The sequence below is a fragment of the Podarcis vaucheri genome (assembly GCF_965113315.1).
Source record: "Podarcis vaucheri genome assembly, chromosome: 5".
Classification (NCBI taxonomy): domain Eukaryota; kingdom Metazoa; phylum Chordata; class Lepidosauria; order Squamata; family Lacertidae; genus Podarcis; species Podarcis vaucheri.
Window position 1 is genome coordinate 83,340,898 of NC_138763.1, and position 24,899 is coordinate 83,365,796.

Consider the following 24,899-nt stretch of genomic DNA (forward strand, 5'->3'; position numbering starts at 1 on the left):
AGGGGAGTTGGACTAGATGACCCTGATGCTCCCTTCCAACTCTACAATTCTATGAATGCTGCCCTTGACAGAAAAAGGTTGCCCATCTCTGGGTTAGAGGGCTTCTGATTCTAGGGAAATTCAGCCTTGTCCAGATTACAGCAATCCATTTCACCTTATATTGCCCAGTGTTACAGCAAATGCGTTTGGAGGACTGCAGAAAGCTAGCGGAAAGTGAGGCTTCATGAATGCCTTGGCCAGTAAAAGCTTGTTAAACAAACCTTGAGGTACTGCTAGCTAAGGTTTAATCTCCTCCTTGCAGGAGATGCTGGGTATCTTGTGATTGAGAAGCTGACTATCCAGCCTGCTACAACTTACTCTGTTTTCTACAGTAGGGCTACAGAGCAGATGGCCTCTTCAGCCCGAGGTGTTCTGGCACAGCATGAGTACAAAGACAAAGTTGCATGACAGGGAACATAAATACATAGACTTACACATCACTTTGTGTTGTGTAGATGTGATCAAAGAGAGATTCAATTGCCATCCACTTCACAGGTATCCGACCCTGGCAGGAAAATAAAGAACTATTACTGCTTGCAAGTTCTGTTTAGCACTGCTTCTCATGTCACATTTGTTTTCATTTCACTTTTGTCACATTTAACATGCATGTTGTCAAGTAGTCTCATATGCCTTTTATCAGAAAATGTGCATTTCATTCATATGGATTACAGCAAAACATGGATGCACCGGGAAAACCCTTGGATTGAAAGTAAATAGCTTGCACAAGATCAAAAACAGAAGGTTACATACACAGGTTTTACACAACCTATATTAGCTGTTCCTCTTTACAATCTCAAGGCACACAAAAGTTTGTGCACTGATGAGTCCTGCTAGACATGTTTCAATGTGTGTGTCCAGAAGTTCTCTTACTAATGTGTATAGTTTCCTTATCAACTTATCAATCCCAGGCTGCCAGTGACTGTGTTTATACCTTGCTCCTCTTGACGTAAGAGTCCTCCTCATAAACATCTCGTGACAAACCGAAGTCAGAAATCTTCATCTTACGCCCTTCGGCTACTAAGACATTTCTGGCTGCTAAATCACGATGTACAAGCTTTGGGGAAAAGAAAGAAAGACGTTTAACTGTCATGTATGCTTACTTGGAAGGCCGCAAAGAGAGGGTGAGAATGAGGGACGCCGTACCTTCATTTCAGCAAGGTACTGCATTCCACGAGATATCTGCCATGCAAACGAGATCAGGTCACCCATGGTTAAGGCTCGCTCGTCCGGATTGTCCAGGTAGCTGGAATTCCTGTTGGCATCACTCCCCATATAGCTGGGCCCAACTTTCCGGCTTTCCCTCAGAAAACTCCTCAAGGAGCCATATTTAGCATATTCAACTATTAAGTACAAAGGCCCTGAGGCATAAAAAGATACATAACAATTATTGTTCTCAATAATTAGTAAAGCAGCATATCAGCAAGATTTATACACCTTGTACTTAAAAACAAACAAACACCTGCACCCCCAAAAACCCATTTAATTTTGTTACCTATTTTAACAGTCTAGTCCTAGGCATGCTTACTCAGACGTAAGTCCCACTAAGATCCATGGGTCTTACTCCCTTGCAGCACTACAGCCTAAATTATGCATATCAAGCAAATCTGAATATACAGTGGTACCTCGGGTTACATATGCTTCAGGTTGCAGACGCTTCAGGTTACAGACTCCGCTAACCCAGAAATAGTACCTCGGGTTAAGAACTTTGCTTCAGGATGAGAACAGAAATCAGGCTCCGGTGGCGCAGCGGCAGCAGGAGGCCCCATTAGCTAAAGTGGTGCTTCAGGTTAAGAACAGTTTCAGGTTAAGAACGGACCTCCGGAAAGAATTAAGTACTTAACCCGAGGTACCACTGTAAAGCTTATTTGCACACAATCCTAGGGGATTTAGTTTGGTCAGAATCAACTATACACTTAATACATTACTTCTGGCAAATGTACTACCATAGCTGCTGGGGGGCTGTGAAAATTTGTGTCCTAGGCTTTTTAGACTCATCTACCCCATGTACTATCTGAAACCAAAGGGGCACACTGGTTTCCAGATGTGATTTTCCCCCACCCTCCAGCTCTCCTACCCCACTAAAGGAACATTATACAGTGGTACCTCAGGTTACAGACTCTGCTAACCCAGAAATATTACCTTGGGTTAAGAACTTTGCTTCAGGATGAGAACAGAAATCGTGAAGCAGCGGCGCAGCAGCAGCAGGAGGCCCCATGAGCTAAAGTGGTGCTTCAGGTTAAGAACAGTTTCAGGTTAAGAACAGACCTCCAGAACGAATTAAGTTCTTAACCCGAGGTACCACTGTATAAACTTTTCTATGAAAAAGAGCACAACAAAACCCAGTGCTATAAGGTGAACTCTTATGTTCAGAAGTGTTCTCCCACCATGGAGACAGGCAATTTAAATGAAAAGTGCTTATTTCTGGGAACATGCCTTTGGGTATCCTGTCTAAGAAAAGCAATCAATTGTGTTACGCTGCATTTCTTCCAAAGTCGGACAGATAAATTGTGATGTTTCCTTGGTTTTATGGAATGTTTAAGGAAGATTTCTATGCAAATTGGTCTGTGCAGAGAAACCAATCAAAAGCACTCAGTTTAAGGTATGAACATTATTTTCTGCAGCCTGTGGTAATCCTCACAGTATCTTGTGCTCCCTGCACACTAATTACAGTGGTTTGTTAAAGCTCTCAAGTATAGATTCCTGCAGAAAGGATCCTGACATTTCAGTCCATTAGCAAGCTTTGCCTCATCACAGCCACCCACATGAATGCTTTCCCCCATGCTACAATATTGAACACAGGGGCCTGGAGGTTCAAAGCTCTCCTATCCCAGCTTTAACAGAATGTAGAGAATATAAGCATCCAAACCAGAAACAGCAGGATTCCTAGCATTCTCTCCTATTGTACCAGGCTAACAAAAGAGTGTGAAGCTTGTATCAATTTTACTCATTCACCTTAAAACCTAGCTCTGTATTTATCTTTGTTAGGCAGGGCTTTGTGTCTTCTCTGATTTAAAAATAACAACACCCTGAAATTCCAGGCCAAATGAATCCAAATTTTATATACACAAAAGCAGGATGCTGCAGCCTGTATACATTATTCGAATTAAATACATCTGCATAGACTTTGTGTAATTTATCTTGCTTGCGCTAGCCATAGGAGGGACAAGATGCTAAGCAGGGCACTAAAACTCTGACCCCAGGGACTCCTATAGAATCCTGCTCCCAGGGCTTTGGAGACGACAAAAACCTTCCCCACATGCTGTCAGCCACAAATGAAATTCTTATAAATTGTGCCATATGGAAACATATAATGAATGTGGCTGATTAGCAAGTTCAGAAACTGGGGGTGCTGCTGAATATACGGCTGCACAAATCAACCAACTTCAGTATGGCAGTATAACAAATCACATGCTAGTCCCTTAAGGCACAGTTCCCCTTCAAATGTGAGACTGTTGCTATGCAACAACAATTGCCATCAGATCTATTGAAATGAATGCCTAAGTTGTTGTTGTTGTTTAGTCGTTTAGTCGTGTCCGACTCTTCGTGACCCAATGGACCAGAGCACGCCAGGCACTTCTGTCCTCCACTGCCTCCCGCAGTTTGATCAAACTCAAGCTAGTAGCTTCAAGAACACCATCCAACCATCTCATTCTCTGTCGTCCCCTTCTCCTTGTGCCCTCCATCTTTCCCAACATCAGGGTCTTTTCCAGGGAGTCCTCTCTTCTCATGAGGTGGCCAAAGTATTGGAGCCTCAGTTTCACGATCTGTCCTTCCAGTGAGCACTCAGGGCTGATTTCCTTCAGAATGGAGAGGTTTGATCTTCTTGCAGTCCATGGGACTCTCAAGAGTCTTCTCCAGCACCATAATTCAAAAGCATCAATTCTTCGGCGATCAGCCTTCTTTATGGTCCAGCTCTCACTTCCATACATCACTACTGGGAAAACCATGGCTTTTACTATACGGACCTTTGTTGGCAAGGTGATGTCTCTGCTTTTTAAGATGTTGTCTAGGTTTGCCATCGCCTTTCTCCCAAGGAGCAGGCGTCTTTTAATTTCGTGACTGCTGTCACCATCTGCACTGATCATGGAGCCCAAGAAAGTAAAATCTCTCACTGCCTCCATTTCTTCCCCATCTATTTGCCAGGAGGTGATGGGCCCAGTGGCCAAGATCTTCGTTTTTTTGATGTTGAGCTTCAGACCATATTTTGCGCTCTCCTCTTTCACCCTCATTAAAAGGTTCTTTAATTCCTCTTCACTTTCTGCCATCAAGGTTGTGTCATCTGCATATCTGAGGTTGTTGATATTTCTTCCGGCAATCTTAATTCCGGCTTGGGATTCATCCAGCCCAGCCTTTCGCATGATGAATTCTGCATATAAGTTAAATAAGCAGGGAGACAATATACAGCCTTGCCGTACTCCTTTCCCAATTTGGAACCAATCAGTTGTTCCATATCCAGTTCTAACTGTAGCTTCTTGTCCCACATAGAGATTTCGCAGGAGACAGATGAGGTGGTCAGGCACTCCCATTTCTTTAAGAACTTGCCATAGTTTGCTGTGGTCAACACAGTCAAAGGCTTTTGCATAGTCAATGAAGCAGAAGTAGATGTCTTTCTGGAACTCTCTAGCTTTCTCCATTATCCAGCGCATGTTTGCAATTTGGTCTCTGGTTCCTCTGCCTCTTCTAAATCCAGCTTGCACTTCTGGGAGTTCTCGGTCCACATACTGCTTGAGCCTTCCTTGTAGAATTTTAAGCATAACCTTGCTAGCATGTGAAATGAGTGAAATTGTGCGGTAGTTGGAGCATTCTTTGGCACTGCCTTTCTTTGGGATTGGAATGTAGACTGATCTTCTCCAGTCCTCTGGCCACTGCTGAGTTTTCCAAACTTGCTGGCATATTGAGTGTAGCACCTTAACAGCATCATCTTTTAAAATTTTAAACAGTTCAGCTGGAATACCATCACTTCCACTGGCCTTGTTATTTGCAGTGCTTTCTAAGGCCCATTTGACTTCACTCTCCAGGATGTCTGGCTCAAGGTCAGCAACCACACTACCTGGGGTGTACGAGACATCCATATCTTTCTGGTATAATTCCTCTGTGTATTCTTGCCACCTCTTCTTGATGTCTTCTGCTTCAGTTAGATCTTTACCACTTTTGTCCTTTATTATGGTAATCTTTGTACGAAATGTTCCTTTCATATTTCCGATTTTCTTGAACAGATCTCTGGTTCTTCCCATTCTGTTGCTTTCCTCTATTTCTTTGCATTGCTCGTTTAAGAAGGCCTTCTTGTCTCTCCTTGCTGTTCTTTGGAAATCTGCATTCAATTTCCTGTATCTTTCACTATCTCCCTCGCATTTTGCTTGCCTTCTCTCCCCCGCTATTTGTAAGGCCTCGTTGGACAGCCACTTTGCTTTCTTGCATTTCTTTTTCATTGGGATGGTTTTAGTTGCTGCCTCCTGTATAATGTTGCGAGCCTCCATCCATAGTTCTTCAGGCACTCTGTCCAGCAAATCTAAATCCTTAAACCTGTTCCTCACTTCCACTGTGTATTCATAAGGGATTTGGTTTAGATTGTATCTTACCTGTCCAGTGGTTTTTCCTACTTTCTTCAGTTTAAGCTTGAATTTTGCTATAAGGAGCTGATGATCTGAGCCACAGTCAGCTCCAGGTCTTGTTTTTGCTGACTGTATAGAGCTTCTCCATCTTTGGCCTAAGTTACCAGACTAATAATTCCCCCTCCAGCTGTTTTATTGCACCGTCCTATGGAATATTATTTCTAAACTAAGCATCTGTCACTTACTGTATTGACCTGAATATAAGCCTCACTTTTCCCCCAAATTCCGACCTGAAAAGTTTAAGTGTGGCTTATATTCGCGACCTTATGGTATGCAGCCAGGAACGCAGCAAAGCAGCGCCCACCCCATGTGTAGTCCCCCGTCCTCTCCAAGGCCAGGAAGCGAGAGAGCGAGGAACAGGAAAGGCCTCCAGCAATGACAGTGCACCTCCCACCCACCCACCTAGCATGCAGCCAGGAGCAGCAAGGAAGGGAACAGCTTATATTCAGGGTTTTTCCCCCTTCCCCTCCCCCTCCAATTTTAAAGGTGCGGCTTATATTTGAGTGTGGCTTATATTCGGGCCAATACGGTAATTGACCAAATCCAAAAAGTTATCAGTAAGGTGCATGTGTGTTTCTTACTTGTTTTGCTGGATTGTACCTATCACTGTGAAAGTGTCCGTCATGTCCAAAGCAGGTGGCCGCAGATACTACCATTTTAGCTGACTAATACACATGTAATGGGAGTATTTCAATATCTAAGACGGCAGCACCTTTGTCCCATAAAGCCCGGTGATTCTGCAAGCCGCCTCCTTAGCCCAGATTTCTGTTGATCTTTTCACCAGAAAATCAATCGCATCCAATGCGAAGGTAGGGCCCAAAAACAGGCCCCCAGCGGAATATGTTTGGAAGTAGGAATGACCAGAGCAGTGAAAGTGCCACAGCAGAATTAAAAGGCAGCCTCCTCTGCTGATGGATACTTTGGGGCACAGGACTGAAAAACTGATTGATTGACTGTGCCAAGCTTGTATTTCTCTTGCGGCACTCTGGGGATTACATACCGTCTCTTATTTTATATACAGGCAACTCCCCATTTCCATGGGGCTTGCGCTCCAGGTCACAGCGCACATCGACAGAATGCGCATAAGCCCACCCTGCCCCTGTCCTACTGCATTCCTCCAGGTCCAAAAGGACCCGTGCGTCAGCAGTCATGCTAAATTGGACATGCCTAAAATGGTCCCCACTTGTATAACGTGTGACTCTCACTTACCATCTTGGCTGCAAGCTCCATAGAGTTTAATGACATGTGGATGGTTGACCTGTTTCAAAAGATTGAACTCTGAATGCAGATCTCTCAGCTCGCTTTGGGAAGCATTTTCTGCAGAACAGGGCAATGGAAGAAATACCATATATTAATTACAAACACTATTCCCATAATATTGAAATACTGACATACTACCTGGATCTCTGGCACTTACTGGTTGCAAATAAACATCTTAAACAAATTAGGGGCAAGGTGTTCCTTGTTTTAATTATTCATGTAAACCACTCTGGGAGCCTTTTTCAGCTGAAGAGCAGGTTTAAAATGCCTTAAATGAATAATGTATAGAAAGCCTGAAAGTGCTTCCTTGATTTCTACCCACGTGGAAGAAATTAGCCTCTTCCAAGCCAGAGAAGAGGGTACTGAGAGGCATGAAGTGAATCAGGCTTGTTTATTTTCATGAAAGAATCTTAAATTATCTTGAAAACACTTGCTCCACTAGATTCTCTAACTGACGCCCACCTTTAACAGTTGGGTTGCCATAACAACCCCTCATGTCTCAGCCCTAACCCTCTAATCTCTCTTTTGCAAAGGAAGCTGTAGCAGGTAGGCCAAACTGCTCCTGTATTCTTTGATGGCTTTGAGTATCTTGCCTGAAAAACTTGCTGCGATGTGGTGGCAAAGGGAAACAGTGAGAACCACTTGAGAACATTAAAGAAGAAATCTAACTGAAACTGCTCCTCTTATAGTAATATTTTGCAGATGATTCAGCACCAAAAAGTCAGGTCTGTTGCTAATATCCCCTTGTTCTTGGGGGGACGGGGGGACGGACACTGTTACTGCAGTGGAACCTGGAAGCAGATGCTGAGAATTAAGGTATCTGAAACTTCCTCTTTGCACTGTAGGCATGATGATAGCTAGCTCCTGCTTGGTCACAATATTAACTGGGTGATACAGGTTAATGTCCTGCTACCTTGCAGGACATCTTTGGGAGAAGGCAAGACTAAGGAGTAAACTCTACCCAAATTTGGAGTCCTTAAGATGGTTGGGTGGCGTCCAGGACACCACCTTCTAGCAACTCCGGCAGCCAAGCTGGTGCCCAATGCATTGCTGTGCTTTCCTTTGGACCACATCAACAAGGCTCTCATCTGGGCAGCCCAGGACCTCCATACACACTGCCCAGGCTTGCGCCCCTGAGAGGTCACTTTGGTGTTGCTAACGCAGCAAAAACAGCACACGAGGCAACAGTTATGAGTCACTGATCTCTGTAGCCCCAGCAGACACTGTGATTCTCCAGCAGTTTGACTTCACCTCGGAGGCACACCCCATTGTCTCTCGAGACAGATGGATGCCAACAAGAGGCTAATAATGCCTTAACTGAACTGCTCTTTGAGGTTTATAACATTCTGCCTGGTACAGATATCTCAACTAGATGATCTTCAGCTTTTTAATAGACCTACCATTTCATAACTTGAAATTGTTATTACTACTTTGCAGAGATGGGTAATACGACCTTTCATCTCCCTTGGTTCACCCATCACTGCTTCCCCTGATATACTGCAGCCCAATGCCAATGTGTTTGGGAAAGGGGAAGTGGCCCCACACCAGGCCAAATGCGTTCTCTCTTCACTCTGGACATATCTAAGCTAAGAGTTTCCTGACCATTCTACATGCAGGAAAAGGAAGGCAGATGAAGGAGAGCAAAAGGAACAATGGGCATACCCATGGGCAAGCTGGCCTTCTTCCCAAGCCACTGCTTTGCTTCTGTCACACTCTGCTGTGACAAACCAAATACTCTAGATCTGGCCATTGTATATCGATAGAGCAGCTATAGTTAGAGAGAAAGATCTGGTGAGCATGTTGCTCTTTCGCATCTTATGTGTGACAATAAGGTGCTATTTTTATACTGTACTCTAAAGTATCTGTAAGAAAGAGTTCAGCTAAAGCTGAAAAGCGCAGCATTTTTAGAATGCTCTTGAAACGCCTCTGTTGAGATGACAATTTAAGTGAGCTGCATTGGCCAAGCTAAGTCAAGTTGCCCTTGTGCCCCGTGGAAGTGACTGCCCTCATCAATGAAGCACAGGGGGAAATGTCAGAATATAAATAGAACGCTTTAGGACATCCGGCTGGAATGTATGTGGGATCCGGCAGCTTTTTGCTTCCAAGCTGGACCTCTGTCATAATTTACCAAATCATTTGCAGATATTTCCAGGCGCTTGCAGAGAAAAGTACCTTTTAGCATTTTGACTGCAACAGTAGTATAGCCAGCCTTCCCCTTAAGCCTGAAAGCAGTTGCCTTGACGACTTTCCCGAATTCTCCTTCTCCAAGCGTTTTGCCAAGCACCAGGTTCTTCCGAGGAAATTCCCACTTTGGATCTTCCTGCGTTAGAGGAAAAGTAAATCTCATGAGACAGAAGAGTAACAGCATATGGTGGGGGCACTTCCCTCTCCTTTCCACTGCAGGTCATCTGATACTGTTTCCAACCTGCCTTCTCTCTCTGCCAAATGGGGAAGAAAGGCCCCAGTACCTTTTTTAATCTGCCAATAGTTCTATTCCCTTGCAAAAGAAGTTTCTGCCTCATTAGCAGGTAATTTTAGATACTAATAATAAAAAATACAGTGGGTGTAAGGTTGAGCTTATCTTATGGTTGTTGCAAGTTAGCCAAGTGTGGTATGTGCGTTTTTCTTTCCATTAAACATTTCTCCAGCACTCTCCCCTTTCCTTGGCTGTTTGTGCTTCCTGATCTGAAAAAGCCCTAGGGGAGGAGATACCTGGGCTTTAATTGAAGCACAGGGACCTGGGGATGCTAAGCTACCTGGAGCCAGAGAGCAATGCACTCACTGATTTTGTTTTAAAGGAAGCCCTTCCTTTCACCTTAATCTGCCCGCCCCCCAATATCTTTAAAATGAGTCCACTGGGGCTGGGCGATATAAGCTTTTCAGCATCGCGGTATATCACCAGCCAAACATCGTGGCCTGCCGATATACCGCGCTGTTGAAAAAACAAGCTGCATTGCCGCCAGCCTGCCAGGCGCCTGGTGAAATCGCCACAGCTCTCATCATGGGAGCTGAGGTGGTTTCACCCCAGCCCCTAGCAGTCTGGGACAAGGCAGCTTGTTTGTACGCTTAGCTGGGGCACAAGAAGGCTCCCAATCCCCAGCAGAGCCATGCCCGGAGCTCTCCCCACTTGCGTGGGAGCCAGCGCTGGGCTGGGGGAGCCTTTAACTGCTCAGTTGAGGGGAGCGGTAACTGAACACTCCTCAGCCAAGCAGTTAAAAGATGCAGATTGCAGCCTTTTTGTCCCTCTGTGCAGTATGAGGGCAGAGTGGGATGGCGGTTTCACTCCGTGATATATCGCTGGTGAAGCCGTCACCACTCCCGAGTCCCTCTGCTAACAACACTCGCTGGAGAAAGTCGCTAGCAGAGGGACTCAGGAATGGTGGTGGTTTCACCAGTGATACACTGATGAGTGAAGCTGACATCACAGTCTGCTCCTTGTACTCCTCATATTGATATATTGCCCAGGGCTAGAGACAACCTTCACTTTCTTTTCTTATAAACTGATGGATAATGGTTGAAAAAACCACAGAGGATAACTTTTGGCAGAGCAATAATATATACCAGACCAAGCAAACCCAAATGGTTTTTTCCCCCTGCTTGCCAAACACAGTGGCTGAAGTGACACACTCCTTCTGCACTGAAGAAGATTCTGAGGCCTGATCAAACAACATCCATGGAAATTTATTGAACTAGTTCCCAGCCCTGAAGCTCCCAGGTGCGGTTGCCCTTTATAAAACTATGAAGCCAGTATATGCACATGATAGGTGGCAATTAGGGTGAAAACTATCTGCGCTCCTGCCATCAGTGTTGCCAGAAATGAGAAGTAAATGCTCTTGGGTAAAAATATTTCCCCACTTTATAAGCTTGAGGAAATGGAAGGGGAAGGGAGGCTTGTTTTAGAATTCAACCATTCATCTCAAACAATTGCCTTTCTGTTTCGGGAACCTATCAAGCTTGACAGTCACAGAACAGTGATGACTGTATAAACCAACAGAGAAACAAAAGCAAACAGCATACATGCCTCCATGAAAGTACCATCCCCTAACATCTAAATATAGCCTAGGGAGACAAATGAGATGCACAAAAAGACAGTGTTTCACTGGCAAAAGCTCCCCAAAATGCCTCCAACATTGATTCCCCGTTGTGCAGAGAAGGATTTTTAAGGCTATGACACTAGTAACCACATTGAACTTAATGTTCCTGGAACTGAGCCTTCACCCTCTGTCCTTTCATGTATATGCACCAGATTACCATTTAAACAGAATTCTGTTTTGCTTAGGCATTAAGTGAGCATTATTAATTTGGCTGCTTTTTCTGCATAGCTTATAATGGGACTTTTAAGGTTGGTAACCTGTGGCTCTGTGTCTGTGATCATTTCATAAACTAGATTCCATAAAATTATTTGGTGCAAATTAAGGTGGCATATGGGTCTGAAGAATATTTCCACTATTGATGTTACTCTTCATTTTTATGTGACCATTTATTTATTTATTACCTCATTCTACTCCAGTGGCCCAGGGCAAATGCCAGTGGCTATGGTGGCTCATTTACTAGAAGTAATGCATTTAACACCAACTCTGAAAGTGCATACTCAATTCTGACCAAACTAAGCCTCCTAGAGCAAAATATACATCAGTAGGCCTAGTTTGGTCAGAATTGAGTATACACTTCCAAAGTTAAAGCTAAATACATTACTTCTGGTGAATGAGCCACCATGGCTGCTAGAGGCCTGTAAAATTCTGTGTCCCGGGCTTTTTAGACTTGACAACCCATGTACTGTCTGAAACCAAAGGGGTGCCTTGGTTACCAGATGTGAAATATATTGTTATTACCGTATTGGCCTGAATATAAGCCTCACTTTTCCCCCAAATTCCAACCGTGAAACGTTATATATTCACGACCTTACGGTATGCAGCCAGGAGCAGCGAGGAATGGAGCAGCTTAGATTCAGGTATTTTTTCTTTTTCCCCTTCCAATTTTAAAGGTGCAGCTTATATTTGGGCCAATATGGTATTTTCAGCTCTCCTACCCCAGTATATTGGCTGCACCTACAGAGGTCTAGCCAGGTTCAAGAACCTGACTGGAAAGGGAGCCTGCAATGTGCAAGCAAGGCTGGAGAATGTCACGTGCCAAATCTTACCTCATCCTCCAGCTAGTAACACACAGGTCATCTCAGAGGCCTTTGCAGTGACACAGAGGCCTCAGGGGTGGCCTGTTACTGGTGCAAAACCAGAATGTGGTTCTCTTACAGGGTGCTCAGCCAAGTCAGTGCTGTCGGAAGTGAGCCCCCCCCCCCAAGTGATGAGAGGCCACTTTTTAGAAAATGGGAGAGGAGGAAGTAGAGCATGTGACACTCACAGCCCCTGCAATCCTTCCCTGTGTCAGCTTGTGTGTGTCAGGCTGTGTGCTGTAAGGCTCTCTGCAGTCACCCTTCTTCCCCATGGCAAACGAAAGGCTTGTCTGCCAAGTAGGAAGCAGCAGTGCATAGCAACTGAGACCCCCAATATGATGCAGGAAGGATAGCAAGGGGGCCGGGAAAACCCAAGTTTGGCCATTCCTGACCTAGTCAGTAGAACTTCGTATGCAAACATGTAGTCTCAAATCATAGTAAAACAAAAGCTCCGGTTAAATGCAGGTGGCCATGATGACCGCAAGCTATCTTTTTATTTTTAAAAAGACTGCTATTCGTTTGACTTTTTAAAAGCTGAAATTTTCTCAAGCAAGCAAACGGGTTTTAATATTGTACTAGTATGGCTGATACAGCTACAGTGAGGAGCAGCCAAACCAGGTTGCTAGGAAACGCTAAAATAATTAGTTGCAGACTTTTGGAGGGACTAGTTAACTGTAATCTAATTGTTCATTCCAGTAGAACAAGCGGTCATTTATGGTTCCATACCAAAGGACGTACAACTAACAAACAAGCTATTGTATTAGGTGGAACAACCACAGAATTGAATGGAACGTTTTCTATTCATATGGGTCTAATTTTCAGGCAGATAAACTTGCAGCAAGTTGTTTTCCAAGATCTCAAACGCCATATGAATATTGGCCATACGCGAAGAAAGGAAACTGAACGAATTACATTAATAAGTAGCGTTATGCATAGGATTCCCACCCCCTGCATTAAGGGATAAATTGTTGGTAGCTGCATGCCAGCTGTGGGTGGGGCCAGTGCCCCTTGTGGGTAGGGCCCCCCTTAACTCTTTCTGCCCCCCTTCTGTATATCTCTCTGCCCAAGACAGCTATCAACTATCAGAAAAGAGATTACTCCTGCCAGAGGTCTGAACTGATCTCTTGAAGAGGGGCCTTTCCTCTCTCTTCCTTCCATTCATTTCTGCTCCCCCTCTCTCCATGCTGCCAGTTTTTCCTCTTCCACGCTCCTCCTCTCCTTCACTTCTGTGTAAGTTTCCATATTTACAAGCAACTACCACTTAAAAGTAACAGTAGCGTTTATTAGAGCAAACCTAAATCTTCAAGAAACAGTAACAGGTTTAAGTATAGCAGACCCTCCAAGTTGTCCCTATTTTCTAAGGACGTCCCTGATTTAGACAAACCATCTTGGTTTTTTATTTGATCCTGGAATGTCCCACTTTTCTTTAGGATGTATAGGGAAGTTTTTTTTAAAATAATAATAATTAATGCTTTTATATATGTTGGGAGCTGCTCAGAGTGGCTGGGGCAACCCAGTAAGATGTGTGGGTTATAAACAGTAAAATTATTATTATGGAATGGGATGTCCCTATTTTCATGGAATAAATGTTGGAGGATGTGGTATAATATTTACCTTATTTTACCCTTTAAAGAACAACTTGTTGCTTTTATTTACTTATATTGTGAACCTGGCTTGTTTTATGCCAAACTGAAAGTACCACTGCTACTATGTAGATTTAAGGCTCTAGTAAACAGCAGACACAGTAAAGATACAAGGTGGCAGCTGTTAGAAGGATTTGAAAAATAAATACAATGGTGGGAGTAAACCAGGAACTCTTCCGCACACTTGGTAATTCAGCAGTAGTAAATAGAAGCTGATTCTCCATATGCCTTGAATGGTAAGTAGCTGAAAACTGGAAAAACTTACAGGTATTTTAAACGTGTCTACTGACATCTGGTTCTCAGAGTCCATTGACGGTCGACGGACATTTGTCGATGAGTAGCTTATGGGGTATGACTGGGCAGGGCGGCGGAAGGTCATCTCTGCAGAAGCAATAGGTGGCTTTGGAGAATTCTTGTGATAGCGATGGATGAAGTAGGAAGAAAGGAGTACCGAAATAATGAAGGATAGCAGGACTCCTCCTGCAATCACAGTTTTGCACATGTAATCACACAATGGCTCTGTGGATAAAGAATAATTTGGTCATGGCACTTGCCGCAATTTTTTTCTTTCCATGCCAATTAACAATCACATTTAAAGTACCTCTATTGAAAGCAAGTATTAGGAGAAAACAACTTGGGAAGTAGAGGAACACCTACATCAGCTACTTAACATACTCTCAGATGTTAAAGCAGCTTTTACTGTTGCCAAAAAGCTGCTATACTTGCTCCCTAAAATCAGCAGGCTGCATTGAACAGTGCTGCCAAATCAAGCCAACTGTGTAGCTTGAGATACACCTTCTGTCTTTAGTTCTTTTCAGTCCCATCTCACTCAATCTTTAATTTTCTTCAATCTCCCTTTTGATCAAGAGTTAATTAAAGGATAATGTCAGCCATTAAATGGGGGGGGGGGAGTCCTTGGAAAATTAAAAGTGCTTGCTCTTTCTTCATTTCCATCTCTATTTAAAAATGATAATCTAAACATCACAATAATTATCTCCATATTGTATTACTACTGCTATTACCATAGTGCAATCAGTGTACATGGCCACAGGGAATTTCCCATCCCCTGGAAGCTGATTTTATTAACAAATGAGTTGCAGCCAGCATCTTATGAGTGCCTGCCATTGACAAAGCTTTGGGGCAAGGAAGCTCACAACACAATTGCCCCCAACTCATGCAATGTGTGCTACTTTACAGTATAGTCAGGGAGATGCTTTTGGGTATTGTGGAGAGCACATATCCCAGCTGTAAGTCATCGGCATGTGGAATTCAGAATCCACAACCAGCGCACAGTGACCTGAGGGCAGTCTGTAAGGAGATGGTGACAGTTATATGTGGAAGTTTATTTCCATTAGCGAAGGCATGAGGATGATCACTCATTTCAATGTGCTCCTACATCAAAATCTCGTTGTGTACTGAATGTTTCCTTGGCAGGAAGAAATACACTATCCTTCAGTTTCCATCTGCGGTTGTGTCCTGTATGCACCCTTCCATCCCATGTACATGTGACAGAGAAAGAGGAAGAGCACACACATAGAAGTTTTTATCTATCAAAGATGGAAGCACAAGCGTAAAGTCAGTAAATAAACTTCAGACTTACCTCTGATATCATCTTTCTCGCAGTAACAGCTAGTTCCTGGAAAGCAGTGACAAACACCATGTCCTGCCTTGATTCCCAGTCCATTCAGGCCTTTCTGGTGGCCACCAACAATGTTGGTCCCTAAATGAAACACAAATGTGAGCATGCACCATTCCACAGCCAGGGCTCAAAATATCATGTCAGTATGTTCTGTGGGTTTATCCTGTTGAGCATTTGAAATTTCGTTTGTAAAAACATAAGAAACAAATCTGGGCGCAAAAACTGGCATCTGTCTTTGGAGCTTAGCTCTAAGAAGCAACCACATGAGACCTTGTTTTGTGTGGCTATTATGATAATTATCCATTGCTGCCACAAAACAGCCTGCCTTAAAATATGACAGTAGAGACAAACGTGAAACGGAATTCACAATGGTGTATAGATTTGCTGTACATGCAAAAGCAGCTGCACCACTGCTAGCTTTACTTTACTGGAAATAGTCTTCGAAGCTATAATCCTGCCCACTATGCCATGACTGAGTCCCAGCAAATCAATGACGCTTATCCATATGCAACTGTATGCATCAATCTATGCACACAATATGTTGCCAGACCCGGACTGAGGGTGTGTGTGTGTGTGAGAGAGAGAGAGAGAGAGAGAGAGAGAGGAGCTGCTGGTGTCCTGGGTAGCAAGGTGAGAGGGGTGGCAATCTGCACCCTACCCTGGTGACAACACAGCAGCAGGAACCACAATGAAAGGGACCCTCCAAGCACTGAGCACAGGGATGGCAATCTGCTCATTTCTCTCTTCCCCACCATTGATCAGCAGGGGAGAGACAAGGCTGGCATTTGCAAGTGGAGCGTCTCTGCTTTGCTGCTCTTGCTTGCAAAACATAGCTTTCTTTCTCCCCTCCCCACAAGCTGGTAGAACGGGAGAGACAGACAGCATTTGGAAATGGGCATCACTTCTCTTGCAGCAATAGGTGGAACGGACTTATTCCCCTAGTGCCATTGTGGTTGGGTGCTCAAGAACAGATTCAAATAAAATACAAGGCAGGTTGATGCTACAGCATAGCAAAGGAGGATGGGGAAACAGGCATGGGTAGGAGGAGGTGATTTGGAGGCAATGGAGAATGGCCAGTCTTCCTCAATAAGGGCAGCTTCCAGAATACAACTCCCATGAGCTCCAGCTAGTGTGGCTAACAGTCAGGGGGGGATGGAAGTTGTAGTCCAACACAACTGGAAGGGTTTGGGAAGACCACTGGGAGGTGTGAGGGATAGGGAAAGCAGGACATGACAATAATGGAAAAATTATTGGGTTGTATGAGTGTCAAGGAAAAGAATGGACTATCCATTAGCTTTTGCCTGCCTAACATCTGCATTTATTCCTCTAATGAGCTCTAAAGATGAATTGTTGCTTCCAAGGGAAAATGTAGGGTATACTTGCTTACTGGGGGTGGGGGTAAAAAGCAATGTTTTGCCAATGCATGCCTGCATGCGTGATGAGGAAGAAACAGTCTGGTTTTGAAATGTAGCAGTAAGTGGGACAAAGGTCTGAGTTTTGCAGCTGACAGGAAAAACTGGATGGGTGGTCCAAGTGGATGCTGTTTGCTTTGGGGGAAACTGATTGTATTTTATAATGAGCATTTTCTCTCTGTGCTTGTCTGCTGCCCCATGTTCAGTGTGTGTATACTTGTAAATAAACAGATGTCCCCCCAAAATGCCTCGTGTTTCCAGTGCTCTCTCCTCATAAGAAAATGAACCTTGCAGCAGTTTCCAGTGGAAGTTCCTACCGCAGAGGGATGTGGGGAACCATATGTTTAAACAGAAGATTTTTCATCAAGGCTCAGCAAACCAGTCAGTGCCAGCTGATGATGAGAATCCATTAAGAAGTGCACAGGCATTCCCGAATATAAGAGAAGCATAGTATTTTGCTTACAATACCGCAGTGCTGAGTCTGCTTCCTACTATCGCACAGTTCTGTGCAAGGGCAAGCTGCCCCTAGAACAACGAACCCCACTTTAATTTGTGGTCTGGGTATCAAGAGATAATGTATGATGTGATAGGTGTACCTGTTACACACATGAGTGCACCTGTGTCTTCCTGAGACTTAACATGCCAGGCCAGTATCTGAATGGGTGAATAGCCAGGAACCCTTACAGCCCATTGCCATTGCTTATTCAAAGTAAATCCCACTGGGTTTAACCAAGGGGGTCAAATAGAGGACTGCAGTACAAGAATGCTACCCTGAGCATACTTAGCTACAATACATAGGTAACTAAGAAATACACACACATTAAATTTGGACTTCAGCCCAGTATAGCGCACAGGGGGAGGATAATGGGAGAACCAGGAAAATAATATCCCTTTTCACTTCTTGGAAGAATCAGTTTAGCCTTTTTTCCTATTATATGTCCTCATCTTAAATGGCAATAAAGATACTTAACAACTTTTGCAGAGTGCTCAGAGACACTCTGGCTCAAGGCACTCAACAAAAGTGCTAAGTATAACTACATTATATAACCCTTTAACTGAACATTAAACTATCCAGGCAGGATGTATGCTATTACTGAATATAACCACTCAACCCAGTAACTATGGAACTAGAACTCATGGTACAGTTCTGCTGCAACATCAGAGCCTAAAGTGAGAATTATCACATTTAAATAAAATAGAAACCAGTACCTTCAAGACATAACCTTTCTTTAAAAAAATTATTTTGAATCTATGTTGTGTTTTTAATTCCAGTTAATTTTTTTGATATAGCCACCCTGAAACTCTGGGCATCTTCAGAAATAGCCACTAATGCAGAGTGGCTGTGGTTGGACCAAAATAAAACAACTAGCAGAGAAAAACCAAGTAGAAAATCTCTTGTTACCTTCCTAGAGTAGTTCTTTGGGTCATGGCTATTTTCAAAAAACAATAAAATAAAATACAGAATAAGCACATTCTAATATTTATACAGGCAGCCTGCATAAATCAGTCTGAATGCAAAAAGTAACACAGCTGTTATCTGCCTTAAAAGAAACTTGCACAACCTTGAAGACAGTTGTAAACGTTTTGGCCCTGGTTCACATTTAAGATAAAGCAACAGCTTGACCCAGAAGTAGGAAAGCAAAACTCAAGAGAAAAGAAAATTGAGAGGTGTCGATTCCATACTTGTGCAATCCTGAGGGCATATTTTTTTATCTCTGCTCTCAACAGCGTCACAGATAGCATCCGGGCAGGTCTTGATGCTTGGACTGCAGGTGGAATAGTTTGTTGTTATTCCTAAGAACAAGAAACAAAAGAAGGAACTTAGCATGTTGTGGCCTCAGCATCTTTACACTGCAAGATGAGCTACTGAAAAATTACCCTTTATGCTCCCTAAAGTGATGCTGCATGAAACCGTCAAAGGAAAGACTGTAATTATATTTATTTTTCAGTTCAGGTGACTTTCTGAATCTGAAAGCTCTTTCTACACCTCTTCAAATAAGTTGATTAGGACTTTGCTAAATTTTAGCAGCAAACATTTACGAGGCAAATTGGTTCCTTCAGGCCTTGGAACACCCCCTGAAGAAGCACATAGTAATTCTTCTGTGTGTGTGTGTGTGTGTGTGTGTGTGTTTATCACAGCCACTGTTCCAGCTGCTTGCTGTACACCTCCAAGACTGAATCAAACTGATCCTAATATAAGTTGTCTCCATGGCAATTTACTATATTGGTCTGAAGGAATTCACCTTAAAATACATATGCTGCCACTCCAAACAAAGCTATCTTATCAGTGACTCATTATGTAAAAGATGACATAGCGCTATTCTTCTTTCCTGCACAAAATCTCATACAAAAGTGTTTGTCTAACAGAAGGCTGAGAGGAATTGAGAGTGTATTTGACTTCTTATAGGTTGCAATAACAATATCTGATTTCCCAGTATCTTTAAGTATCACCTCTCAAACACACTCAAACACACACACACACACACAGCAGTAAAGGCTGCTCAAGGAATAAAATGATCAATTAATATTAATATGTTTGCAACTCAGGGTAACAAAGAATGCCCTGAATGTCCTCAATATCCGACTGAGGTTCCCAGTGACAGAATTGCCCATGCTCTTCAATGCCCTACTCTAGATTCCCATTCAATTGCTGAATGTCTGGACATACCTTTACCACTTCCCTGTCTCCACTGGCATTTTCCCATTAGCGCTCCAAGGCCACCACACTCTTCACATTCTGATCGGGTCTTGCTCATCGAACATGAGTCTGGGCAACCATCATCGGTATGTATAGCTACAAAGAAGAGGAGGAGAAGGGCTATACCACCACCAGAAAATTATGTAAGCGTCTACCCAATGCTTACAAAATGCAAAGAGCATATTCTTTCCTTTGAATTCAAAGGATTTCATCCAACAACACAGTTCTGTGTTGCTGTCCAGAGTGAGAGAAGGGAGGATGTTAACAGGCTCCCTGTGGCCTATATCTCACATTCAAGGGCTGCTGCATTAAAAGGCCTGAATAACCAAATATTTTGCATATTCAAGTATTGGAGGCTTTGCGTATTCAGAGCTCATATCACCACCAAGACCAAAGCCCAGAGACAACTTACGTGATCCATCAAGGACAATGGTAACATGGGTGAGCGCTTCCTTCCTGCTCTGCTCTTCTTTAGCTAGTACAGCATACTGGATTTCTTTACAGTCAGGTCTCTGTAGCACAGCAGAATCATTCACGTAGAGGGTCCCATACTGGTCTTCAGGGCCCTGAGCAATCTCCACAGCATAGCAGCTGACATTGGGGGTCTGTAAGCTATAGGTGACGTTGACGCCATAAAACCTCATGCAGTTGTCAATGCAGATTTTTCCTATCTGGGCTCAAAGAAAAAGGGAAATCATCATCAAAAATGCCACCAGCAACAAACATACCGAAGCAGCACTAATGGTGGCCTCATGCATGTTATCAACAGTTAATATCATAGAGAAGCAACAGTATATTCAGAGATGCTAATGCTCTGCAACTCTGGACACAATTTCACACATTGTGGGATCCAATGACAACTGGATTGGTAGAAATACTTGTTTGCAGGCGAAACAATAATTTTCTTGCTCATGTGGTTGGGGAAACCACATTTAAGTATGTGAAGAAGCATCTATAAAGGGCTCCCAAATTTAAAGCCATACTATCCACACTTGTATGTCAATAAATCCCTTGCATTCCGCAGAGCTTACTTCCAAGCAGATTTGCATAGGACTGGGCTGTAAGCATGGATTTCTATGGCCCTGCATTGCTTTCCTCCTCTCACACCCATCAAACCATGGTGGAATTGCTTTGTGGTGTGCTCTTTCACAAGTACGCGAGCACTGCAACCAAGCAGGTGGGGTCAACTGAAAGGGACTTTCCTGATTGGCAACATGACAGTAGCCAACATTCAACAACTCAAACACTAACAGATTTATTGTGGCATAAGCTTTCACGGACTAAGACACATTGAGTGATCTCCCTCGTAGATAGGTCACACACATGCACACACAGAGATGAGTGCAGAAGATAACACTGCAAACAGCAGATCCCAAAAGCCATGAATTTCGCACATTATAGAAGACATGTGACATTTCAATGCAAAGTTAACGGTAAATACTATTATGTACATTTGACCTTTGCACAGATGGGCTATGTACCTCTATATATAATGGCCTTTGGGGCACATTGTTTACAGATCCCATCTCTCTCTTTTCATATACACACATACACCCCAAGGGTAACTCTGCAAACATCTGATGAACCGAGCTCAATTAGTGCCCCAAGATGTTTTTGTTCTACAACCAGACAAGAAAACACAAATTTAAAAAGATACAGCATCTCATTTCATTTGTATGTATCTCTATCCTCAACTGCAATCCAAATGGAAAGTATGTGTACTGTGAGATTCACAGCAACTTTCCCTCCTTAAAAAAATCACACGTGATAATTTTGCCTGAGAACAAGTGGATAGAGCGTCCTTTTTGAAGCCATTGGGGGGTTAAATCCTATTTTTGATGTGGGACAGGCTGCTTCCAGGCCATGTTCATGATTCTTCATTCATTCACTTGACTGTCAAAATGGAGAAATGGCATCAGCCCAAAGGTTCATTGCTTCTTCATACTCTCATATTCTCCTCGGGGCAAAAGGCCATTTTGCCTTTGCGTTAGTTCATCCTGAACTTCCCCCTGTGCTAGCTAATCATTCCAGATTATGCTTAATACTTCAAGAATGTGGAGTGCCACCCTCTAAGGAGTGAGCTGCTTGAATCAAATTCCTTGCTGCAGATCTTAAATTGACACCCAAATCGAGAGGAAGGAGGGGAGATGCTATGCCCCAAATCATATGCACAAGCTTGCCTCCTTCCCTTCTGGGGCAAGAACCAAACAAACGGGGGCTGCACATGACTGGGCATTTGCATGGAGCACTTGGCTTAGGTGAGAAGATACCTGCACAGCAGAGAGAGCAAGCTTGCTAGCTATCTTCCCCCTTAGAAGGCAGTAACAATTATTACCTACAACTACCACCCTTCAAATTGAACGAGGAAGGGAGGGTGCTGATTTCCTGCGTCTGTAAACAGAGATTGAATGGCACTTCCTATGGAAGGGTAAGCTCAAGATCCCAAGTATTTTGATTATTTCCTCTCTTCCTGAAAATCTGCATTAGAAAGTTTCCACAGGACAAAACAGTAAATAAGTTGATGCCTGAACTCCACATGCTGATAAATGCAAGCCAGTCTGAAGAAAACCTGAAGCAAGCCTGAAGCACAAACATATGGAATGCATCTGTAATGTATATTCAATCTACAAGACTCGGGAGGAGGCATTCCAAGTCTATTTTTGTATGCTGTTCAAAAATGGGGGAGAAACAATGTTATGCTAATTATAGGGGTGAAGAGGAATGTTTAGTTTGGTTAATCCATTCAGTCTTACTTTTAAAACTTCATTTATTTAGTTATTTCATTCATTATTTTTTATATTATTTAGTTTTCATCTCCCATTGCCTTCAATAGGATACCCACAGTTTCTGTTTTGCTGCTTTTGCAACTTTTTTTGGGGGGGGGGGTTCTCGATCCAATTAACATTAAGTTTTCAGAAATTCTCATCCAAGGGATCCTATCTGAAATTTTAGACAGAAAAGAACAAGGGAACCGATTTTATAGACAATAAAAAGGCAAAGCCCAACAGTGATGTAAACTAACTGTAAATAGAACTAACTTTGCAAATTTAACTAAAGACACTCATTGGAGCAGCAAAAACACACCAGGTGCAATCAGAACTCCAAGTCTGCCGTGTTGGGTAGGTTAGGATACAACATACCTGAGACCTTCACGGTTGAGGGGAAAACAGACAAGTATAAAATACCCCTTTCAGCTGAAGTCACATAGGAAGTAATGGGCTGGGCCCAATCTGGGGAAATCAACCCCACACTAGGTACACTTTTTGCAGTAGGTGCCTAACAGGAGTAAAAGATTGCTAAGCCACTAGTCAACATGGCACCTGTGTCTATAAGCTAACTCTTGTATAACTTTTGTTTTGCAGATCACAAACCACACAGGTTGCAGAGGCGCCTGGCATCAACCATAGGAGGCACGCATGATACGTGCTCAGCCACTCCAGACATGCTCTGCTTCTTCCCCTGTGCTGCAGGGGGAGAATTATGCTCTGGTGCCATACCAGGGTCCTGGGTGGCCACCAGGGAGAGACTGGTGCTCCATTATCCAATGCTGAAGGCCATCAATCTAGCTATGGTTAGGATGTGAGCTGTGGTGTCATCACCAGTACTGATGTGCCTGCTCACCTCCACCTGCCACATCTGAGAGGGAGTGTCCCCTATGGGAGCAAGGGGTATTTGGTCTGCCTGTCATTACTGCATGCTGCTGTGACTGTGTGGGCTTCCATGGCTCCAATAGAGCTCTCCTTCGCATTGCTCTCTTTGTGTTGTCATGGTTTCTTGATTTGTGGGGGAGCACGCGGGGGCTGTGATTGCTGTGCATTTCAGGGGTGCCAGCGTGTGTACATGCATTTGTTTCCAGTGTTGCACCGGGGTGTGCTTGTTACGTGCATGTGTTGGTGGTTGTGTGTGTTTTGGGTGGCTGGTACGTCAGGATCTGGTGTCACTGGTGGAAATTGTATGTCTCCGCTGCCAGGTGTGGGTGTTTTCTGCTTGCCACAGCGTCTTTCAGCCACTGCCAAGTGGATTTTGGATGTAGCGGCTTTTGCGTTGACAAATTACCAGCAGCCATTAACCACTGTGGACCCATGAAGCTTAAATTGCTCTGCAACTATGCGGGTGCCACTTGCTCCCCCAGTCTCCCCCAGTTCATACACTTGCACAGGCTGTGGGTGCTATCCAACATTAATCTACTTAGAGTACGATTTACCGAGATTGCGTAACTTTTAATTAATGTATTTCTCTAAAATATAAACTGCAAATCACTTCATCGGGAGAGACTGGTCCCTTCTTCCTCTCCTGGTGCCCATTAAAAACCAACTGTCCTGTGAGCAGGAGTGGAAGCAGCACCAAATTGTCGTAAGTGCCACCTCTTTAAATAGCCTATTTTTACTGCCTTAATCATATGTTGCTGTTTTTATCAATCTAACGTACGCCACTCTAGGAGCCTTGTCAAGCGATGAGGGAGATGAAAATACTTTAAGTAAGTAAACACAAGGGAGTGGGGAGAGGTAGGAGTAATACAGTGCGAAGTGGATTGAAAATGTTTCAAGGAACTGCAAGGGGGTGACTGAGTGGGAACTGTTTTTGTGAAAGACAAAGAACAAACCAACCAAAAGACAGACCTGCGAATATTCATTAATGGAGGAGAAAATCTGCAGAGGCAAAAACCAAAACCCAAGCATTCTCTCTCTCTTTTATAGACTTTCACAATTCCCTCTCCTTAGCACTATGATTGGAAGGTTCAATGGGGGGGGGGGAAGACCAACCAGAATGTTGGACACTTTGGTTGCAATGTGTTTGAGCTGAAGACCGGGCAGACTCCTGACACCCTGCTCTCTCTGAAACCTCCATCTGACCTATTCTGACTCATAAGGGGTGGGGTGGGGGTGGGGATGAAAGCTAAAATAGTTTTGATTATCAGATTATTTATACGATGCTTGGAATCATTTTGGAACTCGTGCATTCGTTTCTTTAATAAAAACGAATGAAACAAAGGAGCCCTTCATTTCATCTTGCCCATTCATTTAAAAAAAAATGAATGTACACTCAGCTAGTATTCTAGATCTACTGAAAGACAAACAACATATAGCGGGGTAAATATGTAGGAAATGAGGGAGTAGTATGATCTAGCACAGGGTAGGCTGATGGGTGGTACATGCCCAGCAGTGGAAGTCAGCAGGGGGGGTTCCCTAGTGCTTAACCCAGCTGCCATCACTGCAAGACTCACATGAGGTGTGCTGAATTTTTTTAAAAAAGATCAAAATCCCTAATATGAACATTTTCATACCTTTTGAGTTGCCCTGAAATTGTCTACTATGATGTCACTTTTCAAGACTCCCTAGAACAACCCCACACAGCCAAGGTTTGACACACTACAATATTCAACCTAGAGGGACTGGTTTCTACAAGCCTAGAAGTGCAGCAGTCAA

At 43.5% G+C, this 24,899-nt stretch overlaps 1 protein-coding gene across 8 annotated transcripts in view; it reads right to left on the bottom strand.

Moving 5' to 3' along the window:
- RET (ret proto-oncogene) overlaps positions 1-24,899 on the bottom strand; it is a 125,995-nt gene that overhangs the window by 12,983 nt on the left and 88,113 nt on the right. For all 8 annotated transcript variants that reach the window (XM_082222315.1, XM_082222316.1, XM_082222319.1 and 5 more), the window contains 10 exons: positions 19,886-20,144; positions 19,444-19,569; positions 18,459-18,569; positions 15,325-15,444; positions 13,990-14,243; positions 9,084-9,231; positions 6,861-6,968; positions 1,183-1,397; positions 971-1,093; positions 474-544 (listed from right to left, as the gene is read on the bottom strand). In XM_082222315.1, coding sequence (XP_082078441.1) covers positions 474-544; positions 971-1,093; positions 1,183-1,397; positions 6,861-6,968; positions 9,084-9,231; positions 13,990-14,243; positions 15,325-15,444; positions 18,459-18,569; positions 19,444-19,569; positions 19,886-20,144 — 1,535 coding nt within the window. The remainder of the gene's footprint in view (positions 1-473; positions 545-970; positions 1,094-1,182; positions 1,398-6,860; positions 6,969-9,083; positions 9,232-13,989; positions 14,244-15,324; positions 15,445-18,458; positions 18,570-19,443; positions 19,570-19,885; positions 20,145-24,899) is intronic.